Source organism: Bacidia gigantensis (assembly GCF_019456465.1).
Source record: "Bacidia gigantensis strain McMullin 20006 chromosome Unknown contig_278, whole genome shotgun sequence".
Lineage (NCBI taxonomy): Eukaryota > Fungi > Ascomycota > Lecanoromycetes > Lecanorales > Ramalinaceae > Bacidia > Bacidia gigantensis.
Window position 1 is genome coordinate 1,128,944 of NW_025408606.1, and position 23,424 is coordinate 1,152,367.

General features: G+C 48.7%; 9 protein-coding genes across 9 annotated transcripts; 2 read left to right on the forward strand and 7 right to left on the reverse strand.

Moving 5' to 3' along the window:
* Window positions 1–291: 291 nt before the first annotated feature.
* On the reverse strand, window positions 292–2,446 carry KY384_007817 (uncharacterized protein; the record flags this gene model as incomplete). Its single annotated transcript, XM_044816307.1, has 6 exons — window positions 292–562; window positions 615–1,646; window positions 1,701–1,825; window positions 1,870–2,106; window positions 2,162–2,332; window positions 2,384–2,446. The coding sequence occupies 6 exons, from the start codon at window positions 2,444–2,446 to the stop codon at window positions 292–294; spliced, it is 1,899 nt and encodes a 632-aa protein (XP_044666947.1).
* Window positions 2,447–2,946: 500 nt separating this feature from the next.
* KY384_007818 (uncharacterized protein) lies at window positions 2,947–3,832 on the forward strand (the record flags this gene model as incomplete). The annotated part of the gene is made up of 2 exons (XM_044816308.1): window positions 2,947–3,519; window positions 3,566–3,832. 2 exons carry the CDS (start codon window positions 2,947–2,949, stop codon window positions 3,830–3,832), a joined length of 840 nt encoding a protein of 279 aa, XP_044666948.1.
* Window positions 3,833–7,221: 3,389 nt separating this feature from the next.
* Window positions 7,222–7,863, reverse strand: KY384_007819 (uncharacterized protein; the record flags this gene model as incomplete). The annotated part of the gene is made up of 1 exon (XM_044816309.1): window positions 7,222–7,863. One exon carries the CDS (start codon window positions 7,861–7,863, stop codon window positions 7,222–7,224), a length of 642 nt encoding a protein of 213 aa, XP_044666949.1.
* A 798-nt stretch (window positions 7,864–8,661) lies between these two features.
* KY384_007820 (uncharacterized protein) lies at window positions 8,662–10,230 on the reverse strand (the record flags this gene model as incomplete). The annotated part of the gene is made up of 1 exon (XM_044816310.1): window positions 8,662–10,230. The coding sequence occupies one exon, from the start codon at window positions 10,228–10,230 to the stop codon at window positions 8,662–8,664; it is 1,569 nt and encodes a 522-aa protein (XP_044666950.1).
* Window positions 10,231–10,926: 696 nt separating this feature from the next.
* Window positions 10,927–12,192, forward strand: KY384_007821 (uncharacterized protein; the record flags this gene model as incomplete). The annotated part of the gene is made up of 1 exon (XM_044816311.1): window positions 10,927–12,192. One exon carries the CDS (start codon window positions 10,927–10,929, stop codon window positions 12,190–12,192), a length of 1,266 nt encoding a protein of 421 aa, XP_044666951.1.
* Window positions 12,193–12,784: 592 nt separating this feature from the next.
* Window positions 12,785–14,587, reverse strand: KY384_007822 (uncharacterized protein; the record flags this gene model as incomplete). Its single annotated transcript, XM_044816312.1, has 1 exon — window positions 12,785–14,587. One exon carries the CDS (start codon window positions 14,585–14,587, stop codon window positions 12,785–12,787), a length of 1,803 nt encoding a protein of 600 aa, XP_044666952.1.
* Window positions 14,588–15,281: 694 nt separating this feature from the next.
* On the reverse strand, window positions 15,282–17,307 carry KY384_007823 (uncharacterized protein; the record flags this gene model as incomplete). Its single annotated transcript, XM_044816313.1, has 2 exons — window positions 15,282–17,092; window positions 17,148–17,307. 2 exons carry the CDS (start codon window positions 17,305–17,307, stop codon window positions 15,282–15,284), a joined length of 1,971 nt encoding a protein of 656 aa, XP_044666953.1.
* A 224-nt stretch (window positions 17,308–17,531) lies between these two features.
* Window positions 17,532–20,510, reverse strand: KY384_007824 (uncharacterized protein; the record flags this gene model as incomplete). Its single annotated transcript, XM_044816314.1, has 3 exons — window positions 17,532–20,024; window positions 20,171–20,371; window positions 20,418–20,510. The coding sequence occupies 3 exons, from the start codon at window positions 20,508–20,510 to the stop codon at window positions 17,532–17,534; spliced, it is 2,787 nt and encodes a 928-aa protein (XP_044666954.1).
* Window positions 20,511–21,815: 1,305 nt separating this feature from the next.
* On the reverse strand, window positions 21,816–23,086 carry KY384_007825 (uncharacterized protein; the record flags this gene model as incomplete). Its single annotated transcript, XM_044816315.1, has 2 exons — window positions 21,816–22,929; window positions 22,980–23,086. 2 exons carry the CDS (start codon window positions 23,084–23,086, stop codon window positions 21,816–21,818), a joined length of 1,221 nt encoding a protein of 406 aa, XP_044666955.1.
* Between the last annotated feature and the right edge of the window lie 338 nt (window positions 23,087–23,424).

The window sequence follows — 23,424 nt, forward strand, 5'->3', positions numbered from 1 at the left end:
CAAAGGACCCTGTAATCCGACTCCTCCGGGATGCGCTAGTATACAAGCCCTGGTGCTATTGTTCAGTCCCCGAGATGATCAATAAATGCAGCTCCTCTGGCGTTGGTCCTTCAAATGCTCCTCCTGTAATCACAAGACTGCACATCACCGCCGAGATGCTTTTCCTGCATGTCCCCTCGGTCGGTATATGCTTCCACAACGCCAACGCTGTCATGCGAAATATTCGAAATCTAGGTTTTCAATAGATCCTATAGATCCATAATCAAAAGCTATGTCGTCTCCGGTATGAATTCAATCGTCAATTGTGATAGCTCCGTCCCCATCGTCATTGATGACGACTGATTGATCGTTGGCAATAGCTTTTCCCTTCTTCAAGATCGGCTGGACGCCGTCTGCTACACTTTCTGCTTCGTCTGGACTGCGCTTTCGTTTCGAAGCTGAAGATGGTAGCACGCCATTGGTGTTGCCGTTTGTGAGGGATGAAGCAGCCTCGGTTTTGGGCTTACGGGCTACCTGGAGGTCTGAGGGTAGTGAAATGGGGGGCGAATCAGCAGGAAGTGACCTTTGGATGATGGGTTAGCACCAATATTCATTGCAGGCATGGAAGAGCTTACTTTTCAGCGATCGAGAGTGACAGGGTGACACGCGGGTTGTCGTCCTCATCATCAATGATCGTGATGAAATCGTCCGCTTTAACACTTAGGTCCGCAAAACTCTTGGGGAGGTTGTCGTCCAAGTCTGGGTCGTAAATGGTCCCAGCTTGGCTATTGACGGTCAGTTCTTCACCATAGCCCAACTGCTTCTTCAGGACATCATCAACCAGATTGCCCAACGTTGCTCGTTCTGGATCGATTGTAAGTCGAGAGGAGGTTACGCCACAGACAGCGCATTGTGGATTCGGAGGCTTAAGCGTGTCGCTATTGATTACCCTTGCGCCAGATCGCTCAAGAAAGACCATTCTCGCTTTGTGAAGGTCGTCTCGCAAGACCTTGAAGGCTTGCAAAACGCACAGACCCGCAGTCATCGCATTTGTAGTTGCAATGGCCGGTATTATGTTACCTGCCATTTGTTTGATGTCAAATTTCGACTTTGATTCAATGCCAAATATGTTGGACCGGAGATTGGCACTAGCAACCACGAAGTCAAGCGTATCATCGTCATCTTTGTCAAATGATAGCACGTGCGGCGCAGAATTTCCGTTGACAGCTGTTGACTGCGCATGCTGAAGACGCTTGCTCAGGCGATCAACACTGTCACAGAAGACCTCGAGATTTTCGGTCTGCGACCAAGTTGCCTGATCTGAAATTGTTGTTTTTGATGTTGTGCCATTAGTAACGCTCGAGAGCGCATCAAAGTCCAAAGGATTAGGAGGCTTTCTTGACTTCCACATATCTTCCATGCTTCTCAGTCGATGAATGTCTTCCTTGAACACTTTATCGAAGATTTTGCGGGGAAAGTCCTCGCTACCCATGGATTGCCTTATATTGTTCAAGGCTTGAGACTCGGTTTTCAAATTTTCAATTTCTGACGCTAGTGTGGCCGTCAGTAGCTTTAGATAATCAACCAAGGAAGTATGCATACCATTATCCGAGTCCTCAGAGTGATCAAAGACTGGTATCTCATCTTCACTGGTCCCAAATATCTCGCTGTAATGTGTCAGCGCTTGAAAATGCGTCTTTTCCCTTTTTGTTCAATCTTACGTGAAGAGATAGCTTTTCGCCCATACTATGCAATGTATCGGTTGACTCGGAGTGCTTCGAATCGTGCAGACTGGGAATGTCTTGGGAACTTCCTTGGTGTTGCAATCATAACATTCCGTCTTGCCCTGTAACACTTAGTCTTGCACCACATTCCAGTAATCATTCGTACCTTCACAATGACCTGTACCTGTCCATTGAACCCCGTAGTACCGCTTTCAATCAAGGGTATCTGCGCCGCCAGACACATTTGGTTCACATGCCGCCGCGCATCGAGATTGTCTAGTGCGTTGAAGACAAGATTGAAACTCTGAAACCAATCGATGTTGAAGTGGGAATCTTTGATATTGGCATGATGCGCCTCAAGTTTTACCCGGGGGTTGAATTTTGAGGCGCTTTCTTTCGCAACCTGGAATAAGCAGGAAAATCAGCTTCCACATGTTTTTGATGTATTGACCCCATACCAATGCTTTTGATTTTTTGATGTGTTCGTGTCTGAAGAGGAATTGGCGGTTGAGATTGCTCAAATCAATCGTGTCGAGATCCACAATATGTATTTGCCCGAAGCCCGTCAGGACAAGGTTTTTGAGAAGTTCACATCCGATACCACCAGCTCCGACAAGGAGTATCTTCGCCTAGGAGCTTCATCAGTCATATTACTTATTTATGAAGGTCACATGCCCCACCTCCTTGATCTTGGTATGTAAGGGAGTTCCGAGCGATTGCTTCACGAACCGCTCTCGCGGCATCTTGTGTAGGTGTAGCAGATGCTGGACAAGAGCAGAGAATGAAGGTAAGATTTCGAAAAGAAAGTCGAAGATTGGGTAAATGAAGGTGGAAGGTGATGGAAAGTGAGGACTTGAAGTGCTAAGTTCGATTATCATCAGTCTTGGCGTCGCTGTGTTACGGGTCACGGACAGGGCGCTAAGTCTAATGGGGCGCGGGAGAGCTGCAAGGCAAACCCCGGCAAGTTCCGTCCCAGATTGCCGATTGCTAGCCGACGCGCCCTGATCTAGTCCCACACCCACTAATCATGACTTGCATTGCCTATTCTTTTTCTCTTTTTCTCTTTTCCTCCTCTACTATGTAAACTCCTCGCTTCTTTATATTGACCTTTCCTTTACCATGATGTTCAGTATCACTTTCTTAGGACTAGTGTCAGCATTGCACCTGTAGGATCGAGCAACTACTATAACCTCCGAGTTATGATGCCTCGACTCAACTGAAAGTCTAAGCTAAGTGAGGTAAGATGTCAGATGACGACGCCGACCCAGAGCTCCTCGAGCTCCTGCGAAAATCATTAGGTCTCGGTGCAGACAGCTCGCCAGTAGCCCCAAAGATCAAAGTCCTCGAACATGCCGAGTTCGTGTACGACAACTCCCTTGATGTTGCAATTGACATGCGCGGCACGAAAGCTGCCGCGTCTAAGATATACAGCCTGATGCAAGAAAAGAGCTACAGTAGCCAGACTTGGCGATCCCATGAACTTCATCCCAAATCGAAGGACTCGAAAACTGTTGAGTTCATTTTTTTGATGGATCTTTTGAATTTCAGTTTCTGGTCGGTAAAGGATGATCCGAGCGAATGCTTTGCTGTAGCATATCGCGGGCAATGCTGGACGGGATATTGGAGTCTCGTTGCTGCTCTTCAGCGAGCATTGGATGAGGGATTTCCAATCACCGACCCAAAGTTCTGGACGGATGAAACGTCTGCTAGTGACGATGTCTGGAGAAAGATCTTTCGATCCGCGACTGAGGAAGAAATGCCAATGCTGGAAGAGAGGATTCAATGTGTGCGGGACGCTGGCCGTATCTTGCAGGATGTTGGTTCTGTGACATCTGACGCCGAGCTGAGCTGACAGAGGTCAGCAATACGATGGTAGCTTCCTCACCACACTCGAGGAAGCCAATGGATCTGCTGCAGCTCTAGTAACTACCCTCGCTCGCGACTTTCCTTGCTTTGATGACAGCACCCGGTTTGAGGGACAAAGAGTCTCGTTCTATAAACGAGCTCAGATACTGGTCGCGGATCTTTGGGCGTGCTTCGAAGGCGAAGGGTATGGCAATTTCTCTGATATCGATCAGGTCACGATGTTCGCAGGTACAAAAAGCTTGTCCCAATCCCTAGGCCTTTAGTGACCATATTTGCAGATTATCGTATTCCACAAATGCTATACACTTTTGGCTCTATTTCATATAGCCCATCACTTGCAACGCATATTAAACAACGCAAGATCATAGACAGCGGTCATTCTTGGGAGGTTCAGCTAAGAGGTTGTAGCATATGGTGTGTTGAGTTAATCAGACGCGAAATCGCTCGGAATCATCCAGGTACACAGATCAACGCAATACTCATAGACTTTTTTTTGTACGATTCTGTGAAAGAGATAGAATCACGTACCGAAGACATCGTTTCACATCATCGGACGAGAAGTATATGGTATTGAAATAGAATCGTTAGGGCATAGCAGCAATGTCAGACTGGACAAACATACTGCATAGAATGACGTCGTCTCAGCAATGGGAAAGGACGAAGCTGTCTTGAAAGGTTTGTCAGGTTTTTCTTGCAACGTCGAGGATTTGCAGCCTTTCTTCATTGACAAGCGTTGACCAATCTCCCAGACAGAGCCTAGCTGGGCCTTATTGCTTGTCAACATTTGCGAGTTGCCAGTTCTATCACAGAGAAGAAAGCTTGAGTAGCGCTTTTCATTTGATGAAAGCCTAGGTGAAGCTAAAGCCGCTGCTCACTCGAACAAGGCCCTGAATACAGCATTTCATGTAGTGGAACTTTGCTCCCAGCGACAGGTAAAGCGAGGCCGTTCGTGAACCCAACACTCGAGTACTTTGTAGAGTGGCCTAAGATGCTGGTGTCCTTTGTATCCATTGGCACCGCCGCTGACCCGAGCAATTTCTGAGGAGTTCGGAAAAGAGAAGACTGCCTCACCTCCTGCCAAGAAAATATATCTATCCAAAATCAGCGTTAGCCTTGCGATTTCAAGGAACAAAGCGCAAACGGTACGCTCGTCTGCAACTCAGATACATGATCGGGTGCTAGATTCGTTCTGATCGATTGGATAGAAGGAGGGCCTTACTGGACATAAGGTGCATTATGCAGTCCCCCGTCGAGTCCTCATGGTATGACAAAGTAGTCTGGAGGGTCAAGTGCTCCCAAAGAGCCAAGATCTGAGCCTGAGATAACGGGAATGGTGGCCATCGTGAAGTTGAGCACCTGCCAGCACTCAAAGACTGAACGCTTTTGTGCATTGGCAGTAATGGTTGTAACATCGAGTGGGCCTGGGAGTGTTTGTGATTCCGGGAAACACGAACAGAATAAGGCCACAAAGAAGGCGAGCTGAGGCAGGCGTTTGTACAGAGACATGCTTTCTTTGGCGCAAAATCGGCACTCGCGATTGTAGAGCTGGTTATGAAAGAGAATCTCTATTAATTTTGAGGACATTCATCAACATTGCGTCATGTATGCGCACAGATCACTAGCCGTTCTTGATCCGGCCATGGTCGGTATTCGTCTTTCTCCTATTCAGAGAAGCCTTTTGCGCCCAACTTGAATTATGCCTTGAGCCCACCAGAGATGCGCCAGTGGTTTCTATTGGTTGCGCGAACGAGAAACCTCTTCGGACTGCTGCCAATTGTCCATTCAAAAGAAAATTCCAGCCAAATTCAGAGTACGAAGGCGCAAATACTTCATCGGGGCAGAGACTCTTCTGTAGTCAAACCAGAGCCCTCATTCATCGACCTTGCGTCACAATCTTTCGTCCATTCCATAGTCAAGACCTTCTCCAATCGAAATTGTCTGGATGAATCTCGGAGTCCCCTTCTCCATTCTATCCTCACGTCAGGCTGAGGAATATCTCGTAATCTCATCAATGGTTTGAACCATGCAGCAGTCGGGTTCAGTGCCTGTTGTTCGCCCCAAAATTCAAGCCGAAAGCGGAGACTTACCAACCTCATTTGGCTTAGAATGTGCCAGGAGCGAGCCCATGGATCATCAGGGTCTGTTGGATCATGCTCTTCGGTTGTAGCGTGCGAGAAATACATCCACTGTAGCCGTAGATGGCGTATTAGAGCAAAATGCTGAGGTATTAGCGTGCGGTCATTGAGGAATAGTAGACCCAATGGCGATGCAAGCGAGAAGATATTGGCAGAATAGACGATATGAGAAGCCTCGTTGCAGCAAGCGTGGCATGTTTGCAAAAGGTCGAGGGGGAACCTTGGAAATTGTCCATCATATGGAATACGGTCTCGCTCTGATCTCCATCTTACTGCTGGTAGTACGTCTGCGGCGGAAGAATATGAATGACGCTTCGAAGAGACTGTATGATGTACGTTGACCAAGCGGTGAGCGATTTTGATGAGGTGAATGACATGGCCCCCAAGGACATACTCATAAATGTATTGGCGAAGCTCTGGTGGCAATCTTACGAAAAACAGGGAGTCAGGCTGAGGATAAGACTTCGGCGAAGCCATGGAAACACTCTTGCGTGCTAAACTGTAGGCAGAGGACAATTGTTCTGGCTGATCAGTCCCTCGGGCCACCCTGCCGTCATCGAGGCTTTGTGGCTTACGACGTTCTGATCTTGTAAATATGAGGTAGGTTTTCTGAAGACCCGGCTGACAGAACTGACAACCCATATCCTGTGTTCCGGCTAGTATGTGGAGTTAAGGTGCCGTGCTCCCCATGATGTCCAAGCGCGCAAAATACAAATCAAGTACCTCAGCAGTCCAAGCAAATCACGGTCCAATCGCCCCTTTGATTGGGGCTGCTGTCTGATCATTGCGTGGACATGCAGTGAAAACGAGCTTGATCTTTTGAGACTTTCTGAACAGATGTCCTAAACCTCTGTCTAAAGTCCCTATTCAACGCTAGAAACATCAGATTCCCCGGACAAGTTAGTGGCGGAAAACTTTGACCAATTATAAAGGGGAGCTACCACCCCTTTTCCTGGTCACGCCCTTCAACTGTCACTGCAACGATCGGACGCAAGACTCCAAAAAGACACCAGAATAGGCTTGGCCGCAGCATGCAACCAATGTTTCAACGGGCAGACTTTATACATATATACTAAAGGCCATTCCATAGGAGAAATACGCTAGACATTGACCATTCGCTCTAGAAGCAATATGATCTGACGACATTAAACCCCTCCTTAATGAACAATCTTCATCGGTTGTGCCCACAAAAAATGCCAGCATTGCCAGCATTCATACAAAAGGTTGATATCATGTAGTCGAAGGAGACCTTGTGCTAAGCCAGGAGACAACACGTCCAAAAATGCCGTATACGAGTCGGAAGTCCAATGTAAAGTGCCTGTTTTGAGCGTCTCCCACCGCATCTCGGGGCAAGTTATTCAAATCTCTAATCTCATTGTTGCATTCGATCATCAGCGCAATTCATCTTTGTTCCACCCCTTCTTGTACAGCCAGACCCAGCCTCCCCGATCCATCTCGCCCCAAACAGCAATGATGCCGAAAGGAGTCAGAAGTCCATGCCAAACCCACCGAAAATGCTATTGCGTATAAAGCTTTTCCATCCACAAGTTCCCGCTTGCTTTATCAAGGGTACCAGTGAGCGAAAAAGGGCCTACAGAGTCGCGCCCTCCTTGGCCGATGAGGTCAAGTATCCGATCACCACGAGCGTCGCTGATCGAGAAGCGAATGCCGCTCATTGGCGGTGCAATCCTGGATCTAGACTCGAAGTAAGATTCGGTGTAGTAGCCAAACCATTCGCCAGCCTCCCAAAAGGAGGTACAGGTCATGTGTGGCAAATGGCAAGTCGCCAGATCGATATCACTAGACGCTGTAAAGGGCAAGGGAAGGCTCATTACCTCATCAAGTGGAATATTGTCAGACGTCGGCATTGATTGTAGCGCCCCAAGGTCCCTACTATTTAGATACTGTAGGGTGATGACGACAAGGTTAGCCTGATCAAAAGCAAGTAGAAGACCATCGGAAGCCTCATTTGTCCTTGTCTTGATGCGATTTACAAAACTTGCTCGAGCGCTCGACATTCGATAGGCCCTGGAGGACCAATTCGAACGATCTGCAGTTGCCAACTCTGGCGACATGAAATTCAAAGCTTTACAAAAAGAAGTGGCAACATTGAGTTCGCCTACTTCATCCCACTCTTCGTAGAATGTATCTCTATCCATCGCGAGCAGATTGAGGGAATCAACCAATGGATCTAATTCTCGTCAGCACTTGTCCCTATATGGAATCGACACGCCCTGCATACGCTTGCAAGCCATTATATGAGGCGCCCACCTATAGAAGGTTTCGTAAATATTATGACGAGTCTCCTCGTCAGTGTCCCCAAAAGCGAACTTGCGTGCTTTTAGGTCTGCGAGTGCCCATCGGGACATTTCGTCTCGAGAGGACAGCAATGTCAAGCGTGGATGATGCCAGGAAGGCCCCTTAAATCCATTGCGACGGTCTATGATGTCTTTGATCACGCGAGTACTGATGCACGCATCATGTAGGGCCCTGCTCACGCATGATAGACACAATAATGCATCGAAAGATCCATATGAGACTATCTGCTCACGGATTTCGAGAGGCAATGAGTCAAGTCGTGCAATCTGTTGGCTCATCATGAGTGCAATGTAGCGTACTATTTGTTGCCTTTGCAGTATGATAATGTACAAGTAAGAGTCGAAACTGTTAGGCTGCAGCGTAAGATGCGGGGCTCCCAATAATCAATTAATCGGCAAGTGGCCGCGCCAAACCTCTATGGTAGTTTATAAGCGGCTGTTGCATTCCTGCGTTATATGTATACAAGCCTGCCTCCAAGTAAGGGCTTTTATAAATATGTCTAGAGCTGGATGAGTCGCATTTGGTATAACCACTTTTATAATTAGCAGTCCCTCGTAAAGGACGCGACAGCCTCGCTGGACTTGCACATTGTTATTAATTCATGGCCGCCAAAATCCAGATGGGTCAGGAAGTCAAAATCAGGAGAATGCAGATTCATTCTGCATCAATTTCCACGTGATTACGGCAGCGCCAGCCAGAGCTGTACTGATGATGCCGGCACCTAAAGCATAGTCGGTAGCTTTATTCGTAGTGCCACTGATTTGAGGCTTGAGCCCTTCACGGATAACGAAAGCGATCGTACCTATGACGGTCAAATACAGCACCAATGCTGTCGCGACATCGCCGAGCTCTGTTGCCTGCGGGTGAGGACCTTTCATAGTCGCATCCAGCTCCTCTTCAAAGTGACGGGCCATCCGGTCTTCAGAGAACTCTGTTTCTACTCGCCTTTTTCCATTCTTACCCAGTTGAGCCAGGTTCTGGTCGCGTTCCGGCGACAGCACATCTCTCAGGACTTCTTCCCACGCACTCACGTTATCTTTAGGTCGTAGCCAGCCTGTCTCGACGTCGACCACAGTCTCCAAAGGACCACCAGAATTCGCTGCAAGGACTGGCACTCCGGCTAACATGGCCTCTAAAGGCACAATGCCAAAATGTTCGTTTGACGGAGTGTAGATCAGGATTTTGGCTACCCTGAGCAATGATGTTTTCAATTGATCGGGTACTGACAGGAGGAAAAGGACCTCGATGTCATTGGGAATCGCTTGGGCAGAGACTATATTCTTTGCAGTAGCAGATTTGAGTGTCAGGGCGTCCGATAGGGACTCGAGCTCCTTGTGATATGCAACATTCTCTTGCACTCGCAGATCATACCCGCCAGCGATCACAAGTCGAGCACTTTCCCTCTCTTTTGCGGTTAGACCACCAAAAGCTTTGATGGCCAAAGCGACATCTTTCTTCCTCTCAAAGCGATTGATGCTTAGTAGAACCTTCTTTCCCTTCCACATCTCTTGGCTTCCTTTCTCCTCTGGCGCATTCCCATTGGCCTTCGACATGGATTCCGTGTTGACGCATGGGTAAACGACACCAATGCCGCTTTCACCCCCTAGCCCGGGCCAGATTTGCTCCACTACACCTTTCGTGAAGGCGCTATTCACGATGACCCTGTCTGCCCCTCGTATGCTCCAACTCTCAAGCCAGTCAAAGCCAACCCGCCAAATCCGCCTATGCCAAGCGGTCCTGTTTTGTACCAGGAGTAGATCTGGAAAGTGGCAATAGAATAGGATCCGTACATCTTCCCAGTACCAGCGAAGAAAGGGTATGCCGGCAGACAGCTGATCCAGGAAGAACACACTCGGGCTCAACGTCGCCAGTTCGCCGGTCCACGTGATGGTGGTGAGGAGATGTAGCTGGCGAAGAATGGAGCAAAGGATCTTGAAGCGCCCCAAGATGGTGGCTGGGAAGACATTGTTGCCCCTGACGCGGACATCGAGAGTACCGTCTCGAGCTTCGTCAAAGCAGTGACCAGGATCGCGGTAGGAGGTAAAGATGGTGACTTTGTGTCCCAGATTTTGAAGCCCGAACGCTGCGTCTACGACCAGTCGTTCAGCTCCGCCGATACCGAGGTCAGGATGAAAGAAGACAATGCTCTTCTTTCTTGTCTCCGGGGAAGCCTCTGAGGCTGCTTCTTTCTTCGAAGGTCGCTCCATACCATGCAAGAACAAAGTGCACCAATAGAGGTGCGGCGGATGTAGGTGAATGAAGAGTGCAATGCATGAATGCATGTTCTACGGATACTGGCAGGGGTGTCTTGGGTTCTGCCCGAGTCTTCCAGGGCCTGGCCGGCGCTAAGTCGGCCACTGAAGGGCCCTAGCACCCCCCTAGCCCCCTGAAAGTTCACTCCGCTCGACTCCACCTCCTATCATTAATATTAGTGACTCCTATCCAGTTACTCGCTGTGCCTGAATTCCCCATGAACATCTGTCTTGACGCCGCATATTAAGATTGACGGGAAATGCACGGTAAGCAGAAACAAAACACTGATTAAGGTACCCAGAAATGTAATCTCCGCTGTCTTCCCCTCCCACTTGGTTTCCTTTCTGTCCTACTCTTTACTTTTTCACCCCACCAATTTCTTCCTTTTCTTCTTTTCTCTGTCCACTCCTGGCCATCTCTTCGATTCTCGACTCTCATTCAGTAATTTCATTCCTTTCTTCAAAGGCTTCTTGCCGTGCAAGAAGCGTCCACTCTTTTCAATCACCTTAGCGCTTCACTGTTTCAACCCCGGACACTGAAACAATCACGTCTCTACCACCCGAACCTGTACAAGAACAACCCAAAAACCACCCCCGACAGCGATGATCCTCACTCTCCCCCTCTTACTCCTTTCGACAGTCCTCACGACCATGGCCTCTATCCACCACTACCCCCACCACTCCCTCCACCACCGCCGCAAACCGACCCAGCATACCGACCCCCTCGTTTTCGCCCACTACATGATATGTTTCCAGCCCCCAAACGGCGACTACAAGCCGGACATCCTCCTCGCGCAAGCCGCGGGCATCGACGCCTTCGCCATCAACTACGGCGCTCCCGGCATCCCCTGGCCAGACCTCGAAGCCTTCCTCGACAAATTCTACCATGACGCCGCCAGCCTGCATTTCAAAGTCTTCATGTCCTACGACTTGGAAGTGCTCTCCGACCCCACCATCATGGTCAACACGAGCAACACCTACCTGCACCACCCAGCCCAACTCTGGGTCGACAACAAAATCTTCCTCTCCTCCTTCGCCACGGGCCCGCCCCCGTTCAGCTGGCAGCACGACGTCCTCGACAAGATCGCCGCGCCCGTGATGTTCATGCCTGGCACGATCGGCGAATCCGCGCGCGCCACGGCAGCCCAGTTCACAGGCTCGGGGCCCTTCACGTGGATTCATCCCGCCAGCAGCGTCCAGCAGGAAGCCGCCATCGACAACGACTACTCCGCCCAGCGTGAGGTGGCTGGCGTGCCCTGGATGGCCGGTGTAGCGCCCTGGTTCTTCAAGCGCATGCCTGGTATGGGGAACTGGATGCATGCGCAGGATGACGGGATTTGGTATGATCGCTGGATGCACCTGCTGGATGTGAAGCCGAATTTCATTGAGTTGGTCACGTGGAATGATTTTGGGGAGAGTAGTTATGTGGGGCCCGTGGGTGCGTGGACTGGGAATAAGCAGGCGCAGAGTGATTGCTTCTACGGCGGGTTGAATCATACCGCGTTCCTATCGATGACGAAGTTCTTTACCAGGGCGTTCAAGAGTGGAGGGGGTAATTCGAGCTTCAGTATTTCGCCCGCGGAGGAAGATGTGTATTTCTTCTACCGTCTGCAGCCCGCTGCATCCTTGGGTGGGTATGGGGGTATGCCATTGCCAAAGAACGCGAAGGATTGCAAGGATACCGTCACAGTGCTTTCGTTCCTTGCTGAGGAGGCAACGGTGACGCTGGCGTCCGGAGGAGCGAACCATACGATCAATTTTCCCAAGGGAGTCAACAAGCAGTCGATTCCTTTCAACTTTGGGGACCAGAGCTTGAGTATGGATAGGCCACTGGGTGGAGGCAGAGTGTTGAATAAGAAGGGCCCGCCAATTGTGCAATATAGGGATGCGTACACCGGGAACGTAAATGCGATCTGAGGGTCTCGAGATTCAGAGGAGGGGGGGTTTAGGAATGACCGGAGTAGCTTCGAGCTTGCGGGAGCGTGCTACACTGGTATGTGCGTTGACAGGCTCATATTTCGATTCTACCCACAAAATTTTTGCGATGGAGGGTATCAAAATTCGAGATATCAGCGTCTAGAAGACGAGTCTGAATCTCAACAAGCCTTGGATAGGTGATGGCACTGACATAGTCAGTAAGCTTAAGCAAAAAGCGAACAATAAAAAAATGCTCTAACATTCTCTCTCACAGTCCGCAAGTTATGCATTTTCCGTTTATTCTGGTCTCCAGGAAGAGCGAAACTGATCCTGATGGAAATTATCTTGGAGATATTTTCTTACCTATCATGCTAGCTTTATGTCCATTTCAAAGCCACGCCGGAGGTTTGCGTGCCCGGTCTCCACGATTATTTTTCCCTTTGCATAAGGAGGAGATAGTTTTTATTAGTAGGGCGTAGGTCAAGTCTGAAGGTATCGTCCATTTTCCTCTAAATGATACAAATATCTGAGCTTATTCTGCCTTAAAAGCACGAAACAGACACAACCCTTCTAGAGTCAAAGCCAAGCGATATCACTTAGAACTTTTGAAAAGCGTCTTGAGAGTAGTCTCCTTGATACAATTGTCGAGAAAGACATCCCAAACCATCTGTTCTCCCAAGCGACCCCGTTTAATCCGCAGGGTTGCAAACTCGCCGATCCGCGCCTCAAGCCCCTCAATACGATCTCCTTTCAGAGCCCACAGGCCAGAATGCTGCCTCAAATCGGACGCCACCCCATTCCGCACTTCGCTCCAACCCAACGGATCCAGTGGGCTTCTCTGGTAAATCCCAGGAAATTGTGCATGTTCTTCAGGCGTCCATTGCGCCTGTTCAGCATCAGACCCATAGTTGAGTCCACCAAGTCTATTGAGGACGCGGGTTTTCTCCTCAACCCCACCATCTCCCGCAATGAAACAAGTGGGGTTGAAGTCGAAATCAAAGCCCAGGCTGATGACTTTGATTTTTCGCTTCTGTGGGCTTATGTCCAAGTAACCGGCCAAGAGGGCCTCTCCGGGCTTCATTAACATAAGTTTCTGTTCGCCGTCCCATTGTGCTGCCCCTTTGACTAAGAAAAGATCTTTACCTTTCGAGCTTTCGAGGATTTCCGGAGTTGCTATTCGAAAGCCGTGGATGCGATCATGATAGTCACTGTGGTAAGAACTGACATCTTGGCGTACGTTGATTTCAAGCTGCTGAACAACCCGTGATTTCCGCCCGGACGCCCAGGCGCCAATGTTGTATCGTGGATCGACGATCTGATTTGTCCAGTAAGAGGCATTGCGCTGCGTGAAAGTTTCGCCGTTATATTTCACACGAGCAAATTGGTCGTCTTCATAGAGTCTCCGCAGGAAAATACCAAGACGTGGTTCGTTAGGTTGCGAGTTGCTTACTGGCAACATTCCATTAGCACACTCTAGACGCACAAGGTAAGTATCAACCGTCAATTGAGCCGCCAATAATTTGATCGAAAGGCCTCGGTTTGACAGAGAGTACGGAGAGCGACCTTTCCGAGACCGCAAAGCTTTGGTATCTTGACAATTTGAAAATGCTTTGGGCTCGTCAGCAAGGAGCCCGGGTTGATCCTCACGATGGATGTGCCAGGAGAAGATTGTGTGATCATCTGACTGCTTGATAATCTCTTCCTGAAGGCGAAGAAAGGCCTTTTTACGTCCTTCGCCGTAGAGAAGAGGCATGTTCACATTGAAGATTCCTAGCAAGCAGTAGGCAATATCCTCGCCATACTTTGTGACCCTCTTCGAGGCCCAAGACATCCGCTGTGCGATCGAAGAGGTATCGTAGGAGCCTCCATGGAGTATTCTCTCCTCAATCCCGGTTTCTAGATGCAGTATAGGACTCAAGGTTTGCTTCGTGCCCAAGAATGTCCAGTGTCGATCGTAAAAACGGACGTTCTTGGGAGCTATTAATTCCTGTAAAGTCCAACCGCGGGTGAACCATTTGCTACCTCGGATGCTCGTCGCTTCCACCTCAATATCCTTGGCTTCAATGTCTCCAAGAAAGACATAGCAAACCTTTGAGTCTTGATACCAAGCATACATCGAGTTAATCGCTTGGCTCAATTCTGCGCTACTATCCTTGTTGATGCAACATGTATCCACCCACACATAATCGTAGCTATCCCTTGCAGCAAGCTCACAAAACCTTTCAATCTTTCGAAACCCTTGCATCTGCGAGGCCTGTGCTAGGTCTTGAAAGCGCGCGTAGGTGACTTCCTCTGCACCCCATCTGTGGGATAGGATAGCGTATTTCTTGTCTAGCTCACCCTTCTCATTTTCAGCATCCTCTAGCTTGAAGCTATGAGTATTGATCAGACGCATGAGTCCTGTTGGTCAATCAAAAATTAAATGCTTGACTGTGAACAAATTCATGTTGCTTATTGAACCGAACCCCTGAGAGGAAAAAGACCAGTATTATTGACAAATTTGAGACCAATCCCTATCTACAAGGTGTTGCAAGAGAGTCTCTTCGCATCAAAAGTCTGCACATTCTCATAGAGAAGTCAGAGTCCATGGACACGCTTAAAGATGAGGCGCCAGGAAGGATTCTAACGCTAAAGATTCCTGGCATGCAACACCAGAACGTCATAGCTGAGATCCTGAAACAAGCCGGCAACTGTATTCGATGTCACTTGATCGAAGCGCCAGTACGCTAGAGGGTCGAGATCCATCCTGTAGACGACATGGTGGCTTTTATATACGTAGAAGAACCATCGTGAGACTTGGCATGATCGTCCAGGAGATGGATGTCAGCCTGCACACATACTGCCCAGGTTTCGGCCTGGGAGACGGCCATCAGGCGACCTCAAGCTTGTTGTAAAATTCTCAAGCCTCTACACGACAATTCAACAGGGTGTGAACGGCATTGTGAGCCATATGCCAGGAACATCTCTGCGTTCAATGATATAGCTAGGTACAGCGATGACTTCCGCTACACTCGCTCCCAAAATGTCCCTGAAATAAGATACCCTGCGCCATCGCTGCTACCCCAGTCATTCAGTCAGAGCATTAAGCATTACTTTCGTACAATTCTTAGCAAAGGCTCTATCCTGGCCCTTTTACTGAGCCCGACACGGTACACCTTCTGGTCGGTATTGATTGGGCTATGCTTGTCTGGTCCCTGTGGAGACACCCGAGAAGCTTTTGCTGGGGTTTCTGGTGGAGACGTCTTTGTTAATGGCTTTGTGTTTTCGCTAGGTGATTTCTCGACAGAATGAGGCGTAGGAGAATGGTGGGAAGTTTCTTCAGGAGCTGTCTCGTTTGGGCGTGGCTTCTCGGCATGGACTTGCTCGGCTTTCTCAGGTTCTGCTACCTTGTCTACTGTAGCTTTTGATTTCTTGCTCGGTCTCCCACGTTTGGTCGGTTTCTCAGCCTGCTCCACTTGCGTTACGGCTTCTGCTGTCTTCTCAAGAACTATGCTGTTCGGCGGCTCGTGTTCAATCGCAATGCAATCAGGTGCTTTCTTCGGCCTTCCTCGCTTTTTGTTGGCCTTTGGTCCCTGACGTGAGGTCTTTGAACTATCAGTAAATGCTGTTGCGTCAGTATCATCTGGGCCTTCCAGAACATCCAAATGATCATTTTCTTGATCGAAGGCAGGGACCTCGACGTTTGGGTCCCGTGGAGCAGATTCTTCATCTTTGTCCTCGTCCGGGTCCTTAGGGATCAGCTCAGTGGAAACAGCGCTTTTACTTCGTCTACTTTTACTTTTAGATTTGGCACTTGCTTCTGGCCTTTTTGAGAAGTCCGTCGGAATCATGAGCTCTTCATTCTCCTGGCCTCCCCGCGAACGACTCGGACGAGGCTGATATTGTTCTTTAGGGAAGCCAACGTGAACATCATCAGAGCCTAGTTCGTCAGCATCGTTCACGAGTTCGCGCTTTCGCTTCCTTTCCTTTGAAGACTTTCGTTGTTCTTTGAACTTGAGTTCTGAAGATAGGCAGTGTTGCTCATTCTCGGGTGCACTCTGGCTACCTTCGTTCGGAAACTTTACCGGCACTTTGGTGTACTCTCCGGTTTGCAAAGCAAGAAAGGATGGATTGTCCGTTCTGATACTGGCGCCATCATTCTCGTGTGGACTTTCAATAGCCAAACCGTTGCTCTTGACATTGCGCGGAGGGGCCACTGAAGCGGCAGAGCCGAGCTCTTCAATTGTGTCATTATGTTGAGGCCTGTCGCCCACGCTACCGAAGGATTCATGCTCATTGACTTTGCAATTACTTCGCGTACTAGTCAAAGTACCTTCTGTACCGCGGCTGTGCGATGACATTGTAGGAGTCGGCATTCTGCCATCAGTATCTACGGACTGATGAGTTGAAGCTTGAGTCCACGCCACATTACTTGGCGTCATCTTTGAAGGTGTAGCATTGGCGTCCGGTGACGAAGTATCTACAATTGTAGGTATAGTAGCTGTCTCACTGAGCTGAGATTGGTTCCGTAGAAGGCCCTTAGAATTTGGAGGTAGCATTTTAGGCTGCTGAGAGTGTTGCCCCCGCTCACAGTTGGTGCTGGCTTGTTTCTCATCTGTACACCTCCGATCTTTGAGTTGTACGGCGTCGATTTCAACGTCACTACTTCCATGAAAATCAAAAACATCCCCATTGTCGCGAGACTCGCTGCCATCTCTTGAATTGCTTCCTCTGAAGCGATTCCTTAACTTCAGTTCATCCATTGAAGTCTGTGCCTGTTGACTCTTTATAGAAGTACCTGAGAACGCATCCCTAACGTAGGCTTGTGACATACCCTGTGGCATTCCGGTGACTATAGGCTTGACGGGTGTAGGTTCTACCAGGCGTCTATGCGCCGCCTCGATCTCCTTGCTTAGAATATCTGTAGACATATCAGACTCTTGAGGTCATAATTGTGTCAGGTTTCCTCTATGTACCTGTGGATGATGCACTGGAGAGCGACGTATCTGCGATTCTCGCTGGCGGTGACGACTCGAGGATAACCTTGGCGTCTCCCTTGTGGTGCTTGATTTCGGGCTCATCGTGTTCACCCTCCTCCTCATCGTCGGAGTCGACAATTATTTTTCGCTTGACCATTCTCAGTGAGGATCATTGCTCATAGAGAGGATATGTAAGTATCGCATTTGACTCCCGCCGAGCATTGGGTGCGGCGAGAGGACAATTGACGCGCAATTGACGCGCTAAGAGCGAGATCACGTGCAAGAGAGGAGAGACTACATGGACGAGGGAGCTGTAGGATGCTATCATTTAGATTGCAACTAATATGATCTTTCAATAACTGGGTATATCTTGCGTAAGGATCATTCAAGGGCCGGCGCAGTCATCACGCCTCGTCCAAAGAATTCGCTGATTGTCCCAAATTTATCCTTACTCCGTTTCAAGGCGTCTTGGAACATGTCGTGCCTATCTGCAGACTCTATCTGCGCATTTCTGAATGCCCTAATGTTATTGTTCGCACCAGCACAACTTGGGCATTCGGCTTCCTGCCCGTCTACCTCATTTAAGCAATTCTGATGAAACGAATGCTTGCAAAGGAAGTGTACCGTTGGCAGATCGAGACTTCGGCCACATGCTGCGCATCGTCGTGATTGGAAGACTGCTGGCTTGTTGCCAAGATCATCCAGTTCTTTGCGCTTCGATTCTGTCTCAGTACGGTAGCTTTCTATGAGCCGCCGGTTGTTGGAAATTTCTCTCCTTTCCTTGTCAATCGTGACGCTTAAGTATTGCTTGACGAGGCCCATCGTAGCAACAGCGTTGGTGCTGAGCGTCTGTATGACTTGCAAAGGCGCCATCAATCCATCATCGTCGATTTTCTTCAATACGGCCTGTAGCTCATCACCAGCTTCCTGTAATGCCTCAGAGCTCGACGTAAAGTATGCCAATGCGGCAGGATAAAGCTGCGGCTCCTTTGCTCCATACTTCCTGAGTGCCTTGATCGCCCCTGCAGTATCATTCGCTGACGTATAAGAGCGGAAAACGTCAAAGAGAAGTCCTTGTTGTTCCTTGACCATAGTTGTGCCATCCTTGAAAGCCGATAGGTGGGAAAGCAGCAAAACATTGGAAGCATTAATAGGGACACCTTTCTCTTCAATCAAACGTTTCGCTTTCTGCTCCCATATTCCTTTCTCATCTCCCTTCTTGGAGCTTGCAATCTCTAGATATAATTCGAACAACGTGGTGTAAAGGTCGGTCTTGTCACTCTCTCGCAGGTGTTCTTGCTCTAGGCATGCCTCGAGAAACGTGATGAAATGTTCAGGATGATCAACAAAAGATGAAAACGCTGTCCGCGGTCTTGGCGTTTCGTAAGCTTTGGATGGCTCTGTGCTCTTGGTAGCACCCAGATCAGTTTCTGATAGTGAAGCTTGACCTGCTGATGCAGGCGTACCGGCGGAATTGGGGGGTTGCCTATACGGTAAGGGTATAAATGAAGCAAGGTTGGAGACCGCACCTGGGTTGTTGACTACGATGGTGGGCGTATCGACCGGAGGGAGTTCTTTCTTGGGCAGATAGTTGCCTGTATAATAGTCAATGAAAAGTTGAGTAGCCTTTTCTGAGCAATGCTCGATAAGCACCCGGGCGTATCTCATCATATTCGGGTAAGCATGCTCGGGATCTAGACTCCATATATAGTCAATCGCCTCGTCATACTGCTTTGAATTTTCAATGAGTACATCAATCACAAGCTCGTGCTCCTGATTCTTCTTTGCCAAAAAGACAGCTTGATTGTAGTAACCACCTTGTCGGCACATGCTAATAGCAGTCTCAAGATCGAAATTTGTTCCAGACTCGATAAATGCCTCGAGCTTATCAGTATCCTTCAGCTTAGCATAGCAATTCAAGAGAAGAGTAGTATGGTCTATTGTAGCTTTGTCATGTTCATGTAATTCTTCCAAGTACTCGATCAGGTTGTTTATTCTCTGAGAGTCTAGAAATTTTCGAATGACTTGTGACGGCTCCGTGTTATCGATAGCCTTTAGGTACTGTTGCATAGCCGTATCGTAATCGCCCTTTTTGTGGAGATAGTCACCATATTTGCGGAGAATGATATTACGCTGAGCAGTAGCGACACCTGCCTTTTGCGCGAAATTGATTGCGAGGATGTAAAGATCACGTTGGTAGAAAATTTCAAGCTTTTGTTGCAAAGTCTTCTCGTGATATCGAAAAAGCTTCCCATCCATAGTCAGAATGAAAAGATCACCCCACTCGCTAAAAATGTTCCGAATTTGTGCAGTTATCGTCTGGGTATGCGCCATGTACTTGAGATCGGTGTCAAGCAGAGCGAATGCTGAGGTGGTGTAGACATCGTTCACTGGTCCACCGCCAAATCTTCGTAGGTCACTCGTTTTCGTCGATCTTGGGGATGAGACTATTGCTATGTAGTCCTTATACATCTTAACCATCTGTTTCGGCCCTTCATAAGCATAAGATGGCCCACGGCCTCCGACCCCATAGTAACGTATCGCATCATCTCGCACAACAATAATCTCACCATTATTCTCATCGAGCGTCATGCAACCGACGCCGCATCCAGCATCTTCCAAGACTTTTGCTGGCTGGCCCTGCCCCCTACCAGTGATTGTTAGGGTCAATATTCGGCCGGTCGTCGCTAGATAAAGCGTCGTGCTCGGGCCTTCCCGAAATTCGACTCCAGTGATCGGCTCTTCAGATTCGAAAACAGTCCTTTGCTTCGCTCCCCGATCATTGATTAAGTCACCTCGAATAACAGTGACAGCCCCGTTAGCAAACCCGACCGCCAGTTGGGAGAGGTTATCGAGGGTCGCAAAGGCTGAAATCTGTCTTTATCAGTCACTCTTCTCTGCACGAACATAGAATTTGTGTACTGGAAATTGTTTCCGCCCATTCTGTATGGTCAATGTGGACAGGCACTTGGGGCCCCCGAATTTTTCTCAATCTGGTCCAAAGCCCATACTTTGAGTACCGGTTCATTTGAGAGATCTTCTGAGATCGATACGATCAATGCGGTATCCTCCAGCTGCTTCAACTGGGTTATTGATCCTGAGTCGTGCGCTTTCCATGACCGTAGAAGCTTGAAAGCTGAGGAGAGTATGCGAATGTACCCATCACCGCTGCCAATGAACAAGTTGTCTGACCCAGAACATATTGAGCTTAATTCATTACTCTTGCCATGTTAATTTGCGCCCAACAGTGTCCTATGCTATGCTCACCTCGAAGATTGTAGAGCTCCCTCCGCTGTCGGGCGGTTTCACCTGCGAGACGTCGAAGAAGTTGAAGACTTTCCACTGTAGTAACTTCAGCATTTTGAGAGTTTCCTGACATATTCAATTTCACCCACCGACGTCAAAGCCATCCGTAGGATCCATGAGCTGACTACTGAGAGCTTTAGTGATAGTCAGAGCTGCCTGTAAAGGACAATATTGCGAACGCTGGGTAGCTGATGTGCAGTATTAATCCCCTACGCGGTTCAAAGTGCTGGTTTCAACAATGTTTACATACTCCCAACCAATTTTAGTACGGTGCCCTTTTCTTCTACAGGCATAAAAGATTTCAAAATGCCTGTTGCCGAGCCCGCCTCTCATGTTACCCTCATTTCTAGCGATGGTTTCGAATTCATCATATCTCGGGAAGCTGCATGCGTTGCGGGCACAATCAGGAAAATGCTGGATCCTCAAAGTTAGCGTTCTTCCTCTCTCCCCTCTTTCTTTCCCATCTTTGTCTCGAAACTACTTGTAAATCTATCCTTGCATGTATACTGATGCACTGTGATCACAGGTAATTTTGCAGAAGCGGTCTCTGGGAGATGTAGACTATCGACAATAAAGTACGTTTTCCCCCGCTCCCTGTTCACAAAAGCAAAACATAAGAAAGAAGACTCTGGCTGACTTGGGTTTGACAGTGGCGTTATACTTGAGAAAGTCTGCGAGTACCTCTACTACAATATGAAAAACAAGGACGTAAAAGATGTGCCTGATATGCCGATACCACCGGAATTATGCTTAGAATTGCTGATGGCGGCTGACTATCTGAATGTGTGAAGACTGAGGGTATAAAATTATGGAAAGACATGAGAAATGAGTTCGCATTTCATGATTCAAGACGGTGTTATGATGGGACCAAAATGAGGAACATCGTCTTTGAGGCATACGGTTATTGATGTGACAAGGACTGACGCTGAGGTGAAATTTCATTGACTAAGATTTGCTGATTAGACATCTTTCATGGAACAGCAATATGTTCAACCATACGATTTGGACGTGAAAGACTACCTGCTCCTACTTTCGAGCGCCCTTTATCTTCCCCAGCAAACCATCCAAGCATATGCGTTCAGCCTCATCTCTACCATAGGCCGGACGTCTACGAAGCGATGGAAGATCAAACCTGCAGCAACTTCAAAATCCATGGCTTCTTGAAACCCCCACGAAAGCTGAATGATGATTGCTGGAGACAGAATCACTGCCAATCTAGAATCTGGTGATAACGAGAATGTGGCCTCCATGTTGCTGAGAGCTGTGTCCATTGAAGTACTTACAGTGGAATTGAAAGCTTTTGCATTATGATCGTCAAACTTTGTTATTCTGCATGTATCTAAATTTCGAACTTCTTGTTCACCGACCTCTGCCGCGTCCTCGCCCGCGCCCTCTTGCGCCTCCTCGTGCACCACCAGCTTTACCGCCCCGTCCATGTCTCTTGGGCTCCCACACTGGCTCCTGACTAAAGCCTGCATCTCCGATACGTACATAGCTGACAATACCTTGATCCACGACCGCCAGAATGACGCTTCGATGTCCGTGCTTCAACCGCTGGTAGATCTTATGACCTCCGCCCTTCATATGTGATGGTGGAGGGTCGTATGGCATGCAGCGCATCAGATCGTCGAGCTGCTCTAGAGTGGGGAATGAGTCATCTCGTGCGTTTAGAACGCAGATCTGATAGTCAGGAGGCGGTGGTGCAGTCTTGCGGAAATGGGTGCTGGGTTTCCAGACGTTGTAGGTGGGGCGGATAGGTTCGCGGTGCTTCAGAGGCGGGAAGCCGGGGCTGAGGGGGGCATAAGGATCGTGACGGGGTATGAGAACAAGCTGTCCGTAGATGGGGGCATAAGAGCGGTACAAGCCCGGCTGAATGAGGGGCCCCCTGGGTAGGTGGGGCTCTGGGTCCGATCGTGCGTCAAACAGGAAAGCGTACAGGCGGCTGAACAGCGTCGCGCGAGATGGAGGTAGTTTTGTTGGAGGCTGAGACGTAGAGCCCTTGTTATAGTCCTTTAGATACCAAGTTGGAGTGCGCTGGAGAATGTAGCCACTTCGTTTCAAACTTGTGTAGACAATGTAACGCTCCAGCGTCAACCCTTGACTTCCAATCAAGTATGCATATGCAGCTTGTAAGCTGAGTGGTATGTCGGCCAAGTCCTCAGATTGCCATTGTAGATTCAAGCTGCCTCTTTCGACAAGGTAGAGGCATTCTTCTGGAAGGAGGTGCAGGTGCCCTCTTGAATCAGCAGTCCCAATCGTCGCAAGCATGCTTCCTCTAGGCTGTTTGATCATGCACGAGTCTTTCTCTGAATCAATATATCCAGTCAAGCAAGTTGACTTATGAAGGCGCGTATGTGAGAGAGCATCATCCATTGCTTGACGAGAGGCATCAAGGGCATTTTCTTGTGAACGTGTGCCATGTTGTTCGAAATCCTTTTCACCACGCTTTGGTATGGGAGTAGCATCACCTACCCTATCACACTATGTCAGTATCCAATTTCTACGTTCTGAGTCACGACGTACTGAGAAAGTGCGGATAGAAAGCGAAAGTCCTGTGTTTCGTCCGACTCATCTACATTGTCTAGATCAAAGTTGGTAGCATTGAGGGCGCCTTCGTCAGGCTCAGCCATAGTCTGGCTGGTACAGTACACTGTAATAGGGGATGCTACTACCACTGAACATGGCGATCTATGGTGCAGTGTGTGCGAAGTGAATCATCAATTTGGAAGACGTTCATTTGCCCTAGCCCCAAGCCCTAGAACTAGTCCTTGGCCCTTGGACTAAGCTGTTCCAGGATCAGGGTTGAAATGGATCTCCAATCCTCCAGTTGCAACGAGCAAAGAACTGGGTCTGGCTAATGCAACAGATCCCAAAATACGAATGGCCAGGCCAGAGAGAGCACCGCTTAATCAATCATGCAAGTCATAACCTATAGGCGGCATTATTCCACTCTGCTGATCTCTTTACG